The 14,617-nt window shown below is 37.9% G+C and overlaps 1 protein-coding gene across 1 annotated transcript in view; it reads right to left on the reverse strand.

Annotated features, from left to right (window-relative positions):
- Positions 1–209: 209 nt before the first annotated feature.
- Positions 210–14,617, reverse strand: part of BTLA (B and T lymphocyte associated) — a 31,969-nt gene continuing 17,561 nt past the window's right edge. Inside the window, exons 3-6 of the mRNA XM_045902861.3 lie at positions 7,929–7,964; positions 6,620–6,760; positions 5,058–5,104; positions 210–2,483 (exon numbers count right to left, since the gene is read on the reverse strand). Of these exons, the coding sequence (XP_045758817.2) occupies positions 2,247–2,483; positions 5,058–5,104; positions 6,620–6,760; positions 7,929–7,964 (461 nt within the window). The 3' untranslated portion in view covers positions 210–2,246. The remainder of the gene's footprint in view (positions 2,484–5,057; positions 5,105–6,619; positions 6,761–7,928; positions 7,965–14,617) is intronic.

The raw sequence follows: 14,617 nt of genomic DNA on the forward strand, positions 1-14,617 counted from the left end.
TTAGTGCTAGGAGTTGGTAATCTGAAGTTTATCAAGTTCTGGAGGCTGTTTTTAAGTACCATTAGGCTTGAGAATCACTTTTCTACTTCATGTCCACGCATTTTTTTTTAGTACAAAAGCCAATACCAAATTGATTCCAAATAAGTTGTAATAACTTTATTATTCATTACCTTATTATTAGTGAAATAAGCCACGCAAATAATACTGAAATAGGTTTATTTGGGAAATACATATATAATTCTGACATTTTATTAAGAAGCAATAAAAACATAAGTGGTTTGGAATTTTGGCAGCACGGTACAAATGTAAGAATAAATCATTGTAGAGGTAAAATCATTATCAACATTATCTTTACTATAAGACAAGCTAAGAATATCCTAAACAATAGACAAAAATATTTTGTTGCTTAAATTTAAGAAAATTATGAAGGAACTGTTCAGCTGTGTGTTTATCTGATAAGGGCAGCTAAATGTATCCTCCCCATACTTCCTGTTTCTATATTTAAGAATACCGCAAACAGTTATTCTAATATATCTTTTGTACGTAGTTGCTTATAAATGCAGCTTGGCTGAAAGAGCCTACCTAGAACCAGTTGCTCAAATTTCCAGGTATGGCACTATCATACTGGCTTGATAACAGTGAGTCTAAAGCAATACCCACAATCCCAATCTAAGGAGCACAATCTTAATGCCAGTGTTGTTCCAGAAGAAAAGCTCCACCACAAACTCCCAGTTTTATCTTTATGGGATAAAAAATTTTGTGGGATATCATACTCCCATCGCCATAATTTCAAACACTATTTTCGTACATTTTCTGTAATGATCCATTTTTTCTAGTATTCTGAACTTTTTAGGAAACTGAAACAATTTTGTTGGTTTCTCTTTTTACCATTTCTGTAAGTCACTTAGTTTTCCTTCTATACACACACACACACACACACACACACACACCCCACATTCATTTGTGCAGCAGCTCACCTGTTTGTTCAAATGGATCCCAACCTTTGCTGTCCACTTTGTATGAGGTGTATTGCCTTATTTAGTAGCAGCACCTGAGAATCCTAATAGCCTCAAGCTGTTGAATAAAGTTGTAGGCTATTTCTGAAATAATTAGACTCAAGTACTCTGGAAATTCAGAAACTTTGAAACCATCTCCTCTTGCTGGACTCAAGTGGCTGCAACTACAGTATTTTAAAATGAATTGTTATGAAAGCGTACCACTTTGCTATGTATGATTTGCCCTGATTCCTTAGTAAGAAGAGCAGCAAGATACAGAAGTGCTTAATGAAAGTATGGCGACCTGTTTTGGCCAATGAAATATTCCAGACTTTTCGCTATTCCATTAACTGTGCTTTTCATTTGCTATCAGGTTAGCCATGATGCAGTTTAAGCTATCAGTCTGCACTTGCTGGATGATACTTTTTTTCACTAATTTTTATATTTATTTAGACAACCCCAAGTATATTAGTCTAGCAGCATTACGTCACATTTATATACATTAGTCCATGTGACCCAAACACTGAGTCACAACTTTGTTTATAAACGCACCACACATCAATAGTTCAATTACTACCTGTGTTTGCTTAGCAGTGTAACAGGGTCGATAAAACCATTTGTCAGGGATGGGCAACATCTACTCTACATTAGTTGGTGTATTCCACATCTTAATTGCACCATTTATCCTTCCCATTCTTTTCTTATATCAAGTCTAAAATGATTTCTTCTTTACATTTAAGAAACCCCAGTATGAGATGGACAGAGGAAAATTTCTCATCATGGAAGAATGACCAGAAATAAGCATACCATCGTTACTTTGTTGATGGTTAGTTAGTCAAATTGGGACATTCTTTCTTTGTCAAGAGAGTGTAGTGAACTAATCCAGATAACACAAATCTCTCTTGCCTACCTGTGTCTCTTATCCTCCAAAAAATATACTAACTTTGTACATTGGGTAAAATGTAGCTAAGTTTAAAAGTTCTACTACCCTGCTACTCATAATACCAGTCAGTTTTGGAGGGGAGGGTTTTTGTGTTGTTCAAGGCTATAATATAAAAAAGTTCCCTTGCAGTATTTTGGGAGAAATTTTAGTCACTTGTCCTATGGACCCTTAAGACCCAACACCAACATGAACCTCCTTGAAGTGAAACTTCTCAGGTCAAGGAATATTATTGGACATTTTGTTGGGCTCAGATAATGGTATTGACATGCTGATCATTCAGTGATCACTGTTGGAGATCAAGATCAAATTTAATTCCTCACACATATGGCTGCATATTCTGTAGGTGCTTCTTTCACATTCCTTGCTTGTCTTGGGTTTATTCCAGGGACAGAATGGTTCAGGGAGGCATAAACAATGCTCTGTTTGTTTTCCTCCAGACATGGGTTAGAATAAACTTCAGACTCTTCCTGGACCTTGAACCAGGGGTCATTATCATAAGTACAAGTTCCTGATTGCTCACTCCTAAAGGGCTGGGGAATATCAACCTATAAGAGAAAAAAAGATTGTTTTAACTACCACCTAAGGATGTGATAGTGCATACAATTAGCAAACTATAAGTAGATGCTAAATTGAGTTAATACACCAACAGAGATAATTTACTCTTCCTCACTTCTGCTGCTGACACCTACATCTGTAGCAGATTCTCACTTGTTGAAAGATGAAAGGCTTAGAACCACTGTGTTCCTCCCAAGTAGTTATTTTGTGCTCTTACTAGTCACTTTTGAAGTCACAGAACATTTCTAGCTCTACAAGAACCTTACCTGGTAAAAATGAAGATACCATTTTAATGCTAAGAGGTGTTATTTCAATTTTTAAGTACCAGTTTTGTCAGTCAATTTATGTTCTTGAAGTTTGGCCTAACTCCTTGAAGGCATGAAGTCCACTGTCTTTGACAGTCTACATGCCTTGTCAGGTCCTTTGTCGTCCTCATTTGGTATGTGAAGTAGTACATCTCCTACCCCTCCTTGGCAGAATTCTACCACAAATTATTGTCTGGCCCTATCCCGAGAAGCTAAGTATTAGCTGCTGAGCATCCTGCTTCCCTCTGATGAGGTGGCTGCCCAGAAAATAACACTAAAGCTGAATGATTGAACGAAGCAGGAATCGCTTTACCCTCCCCAGTCTCTTGACTCAGCTGAAAAGTGCCCCAACCTCCATTCGAAGGAGCCTGGTTAAAGTCTCCAGAGAAGCGCTGAAGAATAAAACTGTCACATGACCTAATAAGTAGCCATAAATCCTCAATATGTCAACAAGATCCTTGTTGTACTTTTACAATATGTATGTCTGTCAACTCCCTTGTCCCTGTCAACTCTGTCTCCCTTCCCAAAAGATGGCTGGTTTCCATGGAAACCTTAATTAAAATGAATGAGGTTAAAGAAAACATGGTGCTCTGTGGCTGACTGTATCCCATGGCACCTCAGTCAAGTGGGCAGATGCCACAAGCTGGCATGCCACACTGTGGTTGATAGAGATGACAAACACCAAAGCAGCTATCCTACTCTATATTTGTATGGCATTTTGCAGTTTACAAAGCACTTTAAAAAAATACACAGCTCAGTGTTTTTTAGTATACCCTCCAGGGACCATTGTGGAATAAGACAAGAACCTTGGCTTTTATATGTACCTGCCATGTTTTTACCAGTTCCTTTCTCTCCTTTGGATTTCTATTCCACTGGTTCCAATGCAAGTACCTTCCTAAGAAAGCTTTAGTCTCAAAGATTTAATATTACACCACTTTATTTTCTGAAATGTTGGCCAACTCAAATGGCACAAAGCTCTGAGTTCCTGTGAAAGACACAGACATCTTAAAACAAAATTCCCGAATAATTACACACACACAGAATCCCTCTTGAATTCAACTTCAGATCATAAATAATTTGTCCAGCCTACACAGGAAGAACTATGACTACATTTTAACCAACCTGGGCTTAATTTAACAAGGAACTATTTAGATTATAATTTTAAATGGTTTCATAGATCTCAGTCCTGATGGTAACAGAATGTAGTTCATTGGTGTTCACTACAGGAAGTAAGAAAACAACATTTAAGAAAATTTTCCTGCTTGAAGAAACAAAACCTTAGCACCCAACACAATGTTGCCTATTGCCGCTTACTAAAAACTTAATATGAGTTTGAAGTTGAATGCATTTGGTTTGATTTAAAAGTGGGCAACCTGGTGGGGATGCTGAGTGTCACTTAATATTATATGTAAAATCATTGGCGATATCTGCCTTTGGCACTTCTGGAACTTTTGAGAAGGTTACTACATCTTTATCTCTACCCTTCTACCCTGAAACATGCACTCACACACAAAGCTCCTTTACAGTACCTTAATTATGACTATTTGCTTTTAACTAAAGAACTTCATAAAATGTTTTCAGAAATGTATTGCCTCAGCTTGCTTTTTTTTTTTTTTTGAGTTCCAATATTTACACAACATTGAACCCAAAAGAAAAAGCCTAATTTTATATTCCAAGAACTTGTAGGAAAACTTGGCCCTGCCTCCAAAATGCCCTAGGCTTTGCCTGGGAGGTCTCTTCCTTGATGAGCTCACACACATTATGAAAGACTTTTGCATAATAACTTTTTCCGGTCAAGTTTCTTTATCTGCTGGTGATCTAGGAGGAAATCACACATTATTTTATGAGATAATTTATGGTTCATTCTTTCATTAACTCTCAACTCTTTTCCAGAAAGACTTTAAGGTATTTTTTGTGAGAATAAATGAAGAACCTGAGGTTACATAACAGGCCAAGAGCAGAGCCAAGGTTTATAAAATCCACTCTCTGACTTTTCTACTTCTGGTCTGCACTGCCACTCATGCCTTTCCAAAAGGCCACTTATTATGAGTCTTGTTAATCCTGAAGAATCTTTGCTGCAGATGGAGGTAAATGTAAAATAAACACATTTTTTTAAAGCAAGTCAATATACGGAGAGCATTTGGACAGTTCCTGGCACAGGGTGAGTGTTACATAGCCTTATTAAATTTAAAATAATATATTAAGATGAACATGGTATAACATAGATTGCATTTGTTTTAACAAATACATAGAACATACCAGGTTAATTTCCCTTCCTGCAGTATCAGAAGGCTTCTTTTGTTCTGCTAGAATTGAAAAAGAAAAATAAGAAACCAAGAAGAGTAAAGAACAACACAAAATTCTTCCCCAATTCCCTGTAAGTTGAGGTTGTGGTAAGAATATGCGTTCTGGAATCTGATTGCTAGGTTGAAATTCAGTGTCTAGAGCAGAGGTGGGATGCCTCCCCACCCATGTCCACCCACTTGCATGGCATGGCAGTGTTATTACTAGTTTTGGCTTGTTTATTTGCTGTGACCAGCAAGGCACATACGCCTCAGTTTGTGTGCATTCATGCTGCTCCTTTTGTTCACTGGTTCTTTACTTCTTACTCCAGAGAGCCCTACAGCTTATCCAAGAGGAAGGGGCAGGATCTAGTACATCACTTTAAACACGCTGGAGATCCTTGTGCTGGGGATATGCTATACTCGATGTCAGACACACTGCTATCCCCTCACCTACAGAGGCCAGGATCTCCTCTGGCCCAGTTCACTCCAGATGTGGTAGGTCAAAGGATTTATCCCTGCCTCTTTTTCTAAAGTTTTCTGAAGCAGCCTCAATAAAGATGGTGAAAGCTGGGGAGGGACCACGGCAAGAGTCTTGGAGTTGCAGATGTAAAGTTAGGGTTACAGAGGATTCCCTCAGTATTCTGAGAAGGTTCTGGGCTCCGGAAGTCCTTACCACAAAATTCCAGAAGTACTTTTGCCCAGACAAAGCTTTCTCTTGTGGCAGAAATAAAGGATGCTCTGTCTAGCTTCATTTCTATAGCTACACTGCAGCTTCCAGTGTGGCAAATGGTGGGAGGAGATGGCAGAGGGAACAATAAAGACAGAGAGAGAGCTGGGGTGTTTCGGATTAGAGCGACATCAGCATTCTCCCCACACCTCTCTCTTACTCTGATTGTCTGCTCATGACTCTGAAGGAATTCGTAGAAAAGCAGAAAGGAATTGCTTCTAAGATGTCACACCTCTCCCATCCTAGCCAAACCCACATTTTTCAAGTGCTGTAATTTTGGGTGATGGTTCAATTCAGGCGCATGTTTATGATGGCATCAGAAAGTACAGACATAGGAATTTCCTTTGGGGACATTTGGTCTTCGTTTAGACAAGGGTGTGTATGATTGGCATGATGTGGTGTGGCTGTGAAAAAGAGAATGAGACTAATTCAAATTAGACATGTTGACCTGAGAGATTATTTTAAACCTCCCTTTCAATACCCTTAAAGTTTAGAAGAGCTGCTTGTCCCATTAACTTAAGATTGACACAAGTAGAATGGGTAAGTCCCAGCCATGTGCCCTCCTTATCACAACCCCTGCCTAGAGCACGGTGCTGTGGGGGCCGTGTCTCACCATGACTGGAAGGGACCTGAATTAATCCATCTGTCTTTCTGGTGGAAGGATGAGTTGTCCCCGAGGAAATCATTATCCGTGGTTCCTCACAGAATATTGGGAAAGAAAACAACAGGAACCAACTAAAAATTAATCAGCTCTAGTAACTGAACCCCAAATGTGTGGCACATAGCAACAGATGGAAGATGGAACCCACCTTGGTGCCTTCTAAGGCAGCAGAATAGGTAGAAACAGGTAATGAGCAGAAGCAATGCCCCCAAAGGAAGCAAACTATAAAGCATCCATTGTCTATCATCCGTCATTTCTGTGGAGGGTGGTCCTGAGGCACTGGTTGTATCTGAAATGTGAGTCAATGCTAAAGACAGTTAGGAAATTGGAGATATACTAGGATCAGTAATACCTTCTGCACTGTCACAACTTAAATGAAGATTTCCAGGTGATGCTTCTCTTTCTCCTCCAGAAGCCTTCCCCAAGAACCCTGGGCCTCAGTGTTCTCACCCACCTCTTGCTTTATTGATGAGCATATGTGGGTGGCTCTGGGTTATAATTCATCTTTTGTAAGAATTTTTTATTCTGCTAGGGTTAATCCCCTCTAAAACAATACCCAAAACAGCTCTGAGCAAGCACTTCACCAAGCTCTTTCATTGACATCGTCTTACTTAACTCTCATATTCATTCCTAAAGGAAAGTAAGGAAGCCATTATTTTTAGCCAGTTTCATGCCTTGATAAAAGTGTTATTGTTCCAAGACTTGCCCAAGGTCAGATGGCTAGTGAGTTGCTGTTGGGACTTAAGCCAACATGTTTCTGATACTAAATTCCAGTTCCTTTAACACAAAGGCTTTTTGTCGTCTCATAACTCCCCGGGATCTCCAAATACTAAGTATTTTTCTTATCTCAAGATACCTTTGTTATCACCAAATACGCTTTGCTGGACATACAGCCAGTGCTCGTTGCTATGATCAATGTTAACATGCATTAAGGTTCTGTTTGTCCATGCTAGGTTGCAATTCACCGATGAGTCATGAAACAATTTAATAGAGCACAAAAAAATTAGAAACATGAATTGCAGCGGAAGAGAAAACTAACAGAATGCATCACACATCATTAATTCTGTATATATGTTAAATTTTTTATGCAGGAAATTTTTATTTCTAAATATATTAACATCATTATCCATTTGCTTCCACATGTGCTTGGCTTGTAAAGATGGTCAGGAGATACTGAGGCTGGGCAAACAGTGGTTATGTAATTCAGAATGGTAAGAAATCCTGCATTGTTTATGCTGCAGCTGCTGCCTGGGCAAGGACAGCTGCCAAGTCATTACCAATGATGACAGACACAGCTGTCTGGGGGAAGGCTATGAATAGAAATAGGGACAAAAGTTCCCACATAGATAACCAAATACGAACAAATCCACTCAGTTAGGAAAATCCAACTTTTATTATTTCTCCGACCACCAAATAATCTAGTTTCCTTAATTTTATCCGACTAGTTTGATACTTACTTATCAGAGGGTATTCTGAATTATTTCTAGTCCATTCTGAAATAGAAAATCAAGATAAAGAAGTGAAATTGGTTGTAAAAAGAATACTCAGGCGTGTCCAGAGTCAGAGCTAATAGCTGAGGGGATGGCCACATTTACACACCAACAGAACCCAGTAACCCAGCTCACGGGAATTTGCACAATTGGCAAATCATCACCTCAGGATCACGGACACAAAATAAATCTCTGGGTTTATTTTGAGGCTTGAAGAAAGACTGTACATACAAGACAAACTTTGTCTGGTTTGATTCCTTCTTCCCCATTACTTAAGTATAAAGATAGAATACAGCCTGTGTGACACCTTCCAGCTTGGAAAAACAAGATATTCATTCAGCAGGTGCTCCAAGTGAGTGTGAGGAAAGGATGCTTCTGATGACATGCTGAGTATCATTCTGAAACAGATGGTGCCTCCCACTTCGTGCCCACTCATTCCACCCCCACTTTTCTGCTGAGAGGATGACAACCTGCCCTTGTGAATTTCCTAATGGGGGACTGACCAAGGGCAAGTTGGGGAGGATGGAGCTGCAGGTCAATGTACATTCCAGTGACTGTTTCCCAGCTGTCAACTTTTCTCCTGGAGCTTTGCTTTGCAAAGCGTTTTTTCTTCATTCTGGGAGAATATTGCTTTCCCAATAGCATCCAAGCCCTGACTCTGCCACGGCCCTGTTCTTACATGGACCAACTCTTTTTTTCTTTTCTTTTCTTTTTTTTTTTTACATGGGCCAATTCTTAACTTGACCATAAAAAGAAAAGGAGAGTCAGATACGAAAACAGGAAAATTCGCAATAGCCCCTAAAAGAGATATTTCAAGGGGAGAAAATGAAATATTTTTTATCATACTTTGACGTTGTTTTTATGAAAAGCATCATCCTTAAATATAATTTCAGATTATATTTTTCTCCTTCAGTACTCAATTCATGGAGTATTCCCAGGTACAGAAGGAAAAGGAATTTTTCTTTGACTTTTTCCCTATTATGTTGGTTTTCATCACTTCATGAAAGGAAAATACGTGCCCAGTTCAAAGCCAATTCTGAAATAATTCATTTGGAAGCAAGGATGACCCAGAAAAACATGACACAGTTTCTGCTTCCCAGGACATTATAGTTCTTCATGAGATAAAGAACATTTCCACACATTACTACAGTACAAGGAATTGTCTGATAAATAAGAGGCACAGAGCTTAAATGACATGAAATATGCTAGAAAAGAGAAATCACTTCGCTTAGGGTGAACCCTGGAAGGTTTCATGAAGAACTGGGAAATGAGCTGGGCTTGACAGGAAGGGCAGAATTGTGGTGAGTGGAGGCAGATGAATGGGTTCCCTATGAAAGGTGAGAGGACATGGTGAAGACATGCAATGGCAGATAGGGCTGTTGGGCTGGAGCAGAGACTCAAAGTGGAGTCTAGAAACAATCCAGAAAGGCAGGTGGGCATGGACTGTGGGAGGCCTTGAATACTGGTTAAATGCAAGCCCAACATTGGAAACCCTGAGGATGCTCTGCCAAAGACTCAATAGAGGAGTGGCATGATGGAAGAAATTTATTAGGCAAATTAAGTGTATTAGGAAGATATTTGGCTGAAATGGACCAAAATAGGAAACACTAAAGCCACAGAGTCCATACGGCTGATTGGAATATTTGGAAGGAAGATAATGAAGGTTTGAGATGCTCATGAAGCTAGAGCAGGGAGGCAGTCCCAGACCGAAGGTTGCCGACAGACAGGAGTAGAAGGCCAAAGAAAAGTCCTGGGGAATCCCCTTGGTCAGGAGCATTAGTTCACAAAGTGATAAGAAAGGTAGGAGAGTACGAAATTAGGCGAATAGAAATCTCCAAAGGAAAACTTAAAAGGCCCTTCATGTCTCCTATGTAGTTTTCCCTCTCACCACTCCATCTTTACCTCTCCTCTCCAGTATGATCCTAACAAGCGCATCCCCCCAGGACACAGGGATCACAGGGATGGAGGGAGAAGCTGCCCCTCTTGCTTTTCTTCTCTTCAGCCCTCTCCTCCCCAAGGGAGACAGATTGTCGATCCTAATTTTAGCCCCAACTTGATTCCTAGAACAGGCACCTTTACCACTTTACAAACTGTGCAACCATCTGTAGTGGCCATGGAATGACCCCAATATGGGACAGAGGAGACACAGTAATACCCCCTGGGACACTTCCATGTCAGAAGTATTTATTGGCTTGCCCCTGACACTGGGTGAATTCCTCTCTCTTGTACAGAAGGGTATTGGTTCCCATGAAGGAAAAGAGAATTACACAAGAAGGCAGCTTTTCCAAGGAATGTGAACTCAATGCCACTGCATTTAATTTTATTATACATTATATTAACACACATTATATAAATAATCTAATAGCATTCAATTATTGTATATTTCATCATGTAATTAATATCCTGGGAGTAATGTTTTGCAAGTTTGGCTTATTTTTATCATTTGTTTTGCCAGTTAAAAAATTAATACTTCTTTAAAAATTCAATATCTCATTATGTGAATTAATAGTGCAATTTTCTCCAGAAAGCATTCTTTCCATAATCATCAGTATAAGCTTCTCCAGATTATTAAAGGCAATTGTTTCACTTTGCATAGATTGTCGTTTAATTCATTTAAGAATTATAAAGAAATATTTATTGAGTGCCTACCATGTGCTATACACTATGCCTTCTATTTGTAGAGAAGCAAAGATGGTTAAGACACAGCTTCCTTTCCAAAGAGGTTTATAAGCCATTGCATGGATATTTGCTGGCAATTAGCATTGTCTTTGACCCCACATTTGCAAAAGCAGAGTCTCTAACTCTGCCATAAATCCCTTCTACACTTCTATGCTTCATAATAGAGGGTTGCAGCTAGCTCTAGAGTACTGTGCATTCCCTTACTAGGCTGCTTTCAGAAGTCTTAAAGTTATTTAAAAGATATTAAAGGGATTTAAATGGATTCCTTCATTGGGCTACTTTAAGGGAGTTAAAAGACTGACTCCAAAGCGTGCATATAAAGTAATAAATTAATTTTTTTAAAAACACAGTGTATGCATTCAAGTGAATGGTGTCCACAGAAGAAGTAACTGCCTAAGTCTGCATGTAGATTTCCGACATGCTGCAGTGCACCAAAGCTCTTTGAAATTTCTCTTTTGTAATAATCTTCAAGGTCAGTTTATGGGCCACAAAACAAGCTCCATCTCATTTCTTTTAATTAAAGGGTGATCTTCTTTGATCCAAGTATTTTTTTATCTTGGTGAAATACATATTAACATTACTATTATTATTTTAATCACTGAGAGCATACAATTCAGTGGTATTTAAGACATTCACAGCTGTGCAACCATCACCACTATCTAGTTTCAGAACATTTTCGTCATCCCCAAAGGAAATTCCTTACACATTAAGTAGTTACTCCCCATTACCCCTTTCTACCAGTTCCTGGCAACCATTAATTACCTTCTTTCTCTATGGATTTTTTCTATTCTGGGTATTTCATATAAACTGTCATACAGTAGTAATCTTTTTGTGTCTGGCTTCTTCTAATTAGCACTATGTTTTTGAAGTTCATCTATTTTGTAACATATATCAGTATCTCATTCCTTCTTATGTCTGAATAATATTCCTTTGTATGGATATAACACACTTTCTTTACCTATTTATCAGTTGCTGAATATGTGGATTGTTTCCACTTCTTGGTTTTTGTGAATAGTGCTGCTATAAGTATTCAAGTACAAGTTTTAATGTGGACATATACTTTCATTTCACTTGGATATTACTGGGTCTTGTGGCAACTATGTTTAACCTTTTTAAGAAACGTTGCCAGACCTTTTCCAAAGCAGCTTGATCATTTTACATTCCCACCATTGCTGGTATAAGGGTTTCAATTTGTCCACATCTTTGCCAACACTTGTAATTTTCCATTTAAAGTAAAATTCTAGTAATCCTAGTGGGTGTAATGTGGTGTCTCATTGTGATTTTGATTTGCATTCCCCTAATGACTAATGACATTGAGCATTCCTTCATGTGCTTATTGGCCATTTATATATTTTCTTTGAAGAAATGTCTATTCAGTCTTTTGCCCATTTTAATTTGGTTGCTTGTCTGTTTGTTGTTGAGTTGTAAGACTTCTTTATATATTCTGGGTACTAGTCCCTTATCAGATATATGATTTGCAAATATTTTCTTACATTCCATAGGTTGTCTTTTCATTCTTTCCATAGTGTCCTTTGATGTATAAAAGTTTTTAATTTTTATGAAGTACAATTTATTTATTTATGTATTTATGCTTTTGATGTAACAAAAAATTGACAAATCCAAGATCATGAAGATCTACTTCTATGTTTTCTGTAGGGAAACATAGTATTAAAATTTTATGCAAGCATATATTTTATTGTTTTCATTCTTATATTAAATATTTGATCCATTTTTACTTATTTTTGTATGCTGTGTGAAGTAGAGGTCCAAATTCATTCTTTTGCAATGGGTATCCAATTGTCTCAGCACCATTTAATGAAGAAACTATCCTTTTCCCATTTTAATGGTCCCAGCAGCCTTGTTAAAAGTCAACTGGTCATCTCATTGTGGTTTTGATTTATATTTCCCTGATGATGAGTGATGTTGAGTATTTTTTCATGTGTCTGTTAGCCATTTGTATGTCTTCTTTAGAGAAATGTCTATTCATTTCTTCTGCCCATTTCTTAACTGGATTATTAATTTTTTGGGTGTTGAGTTGGTAAGTTCTTTATAGATTTTAGATACTAACCCTTTATCAGATATGTCACTTGCAAATGTCTTCTCCCAATTCCTAGGCTGCCTTTTAGTTTTGTTGAGTTTCTTTTGTTGTGCAGAAGCATTTTATCTTAAACTACCTCACACCTGTCAGAATGGCCAAAATTAAAAACTCAGGAAACAACAGATGTTGGTGAGATGCAAAGAAAGAGGAACCCTCCTACACTGTTGGTGGGAATGCAAACTGGTGCAGCCACTCTGGAAAACAGTATGGAGGTTCCTCAAAAAGTTAAAAATAGAACTACCCTACATACCAGCAATCACACTACTAGGTATTTATCCAAAGGATACAAAAATTCTGATCAAAGGGTGTCCACTGACTGATGAATGGTTAAAGAAGATGTGGTATATATATAATGGAATATTACTCAGCCATCAAAAAGAATGAAATCTTTCCATTTGCAATGATGTGGTTGGAACTAGAGTGAAAGAAGTCAGTCAGAGAAAGACAAATGCCATATGATTTCATTCATATGTGGAATTTAAGAAACAAAACAGATGAACATCAGGGAAGGGAAGAAAAAATAAAATAAGGTAAAAATAGAGAGGCAAACCATTAGAGACTCTTGACTACAGAGAACAGGCTGAGGGTTGCTGGAGTGGAAGTGGGGGGGATGGGTTAAATGGATGATGGGCATTAAGGAGGACACTTGTTGTGATAAGCACTAGGTGTTATATGAAAGTGATAAATCACTAAATTCTATTCCTGAAACTAATACTACACTATATGGTAACTACCTTGAACTTAAATAAAATCTTGGAAGAAAAAAAAATGTCAATTGGCCAAAGATGTATGGATTTATTCTGGACTCTTAATTTTATTCTATTGATCTGTATATATATCTTTTGCCAGTACCACACTGTTTTGATTATTGTAGTTTTATAGCAAATTTTTAAATGAAGGAGTGTGAATCCTCCAACTTTGCTTTTCTTTTGCAAGTTTTTTTTTTTTTTTTTTTGGCTATTTGGGTCATTGCAACTGTATGTGAATTTTAGGATCAGCTTTTTCATCTATGCAAAAAAAAAAAAAAGGTTGTTGAGATTTTGATGGGAATTATATTGAACCTGTGGATCACCCTGGGAAATACTGCCATCTTAACAATTTTAAGTCTTCCAATGTGAATGGCATGTCTTTCCATTTATTTTTATCTTCTTTAATCTCTTTCAGCCATGTTTTGTTTAGTGTATAAGTCTTAAATCTCCCAGGTAAATTTATTTTATTCTTTTTGAGGCTACTATAAATAGAATTGTTTTTTTAATTTCCTTTTCAGATTGTTCATTGCTATTGTATAGAAATACCATTGATTTTTTTTTTAGCTGATCATACAACTTTGTTGATTTCATCTATTAACTCTACTAGCTTTTGTGGATTTTAGAAGTGAAACTATCTCTTCTTCCTTTCCAATTTGGATGCCTTTTATTTCTTTTTTCTTGCCTAAGTGTTCTGGCTAGAACCTCTAGTTCAGTGTTGAATAAAAGTGGCAAAAGCAGATAGCCTCTTCTTCCTGTTCTTTTTTTTTTTAAGATTTTTTTCTTTATTTATTTGAGATAGAGATAGAGAGAGAGAGAGAGAGCCAGCATGAGCAGGGGGAGGGGCAGAGGGAGAGGGAGAATCAGGCTGTGCAGGGAGCCCAATGTGGGGCTGGATGTGGGTTTGGATGTGGGGCTCAATCCCAGGACCCTGAGACCATGACCAGAGCCAAATGCAGACACCTAATCAACTGAGCCACCCAGGCTCCTCTTCTTCCTGTTCTGAGAGGAAAAGCTTTCACTCTTTTACCATGGAGTATGATGTGGGAGTTTCATAAATTAAACATATTCATTTATTTTCCTCTACTCTTCTCTGTTTGCTTTCTCTGTTTGTTTTATTCAGTTTGGTTTGG

Source organism: Mirounga angustirostris, unplaced genomic scaffold (assembly GCF_029215605.1).
Source record: "Mirounga angustirostris isolate CCGP_5_RB_7025 unplaced genomic scaffold, mMirAng1.0.hap1 SCAF_1, whole genome shotgun sequence".
Classification (NCBI taxonomy): domain Eukaryota; kingdom Metazoa; phylum Chordata; class Mammalia; order Carnivora; family Phocidae; genus Mirounga; species Mirounga angustirostris.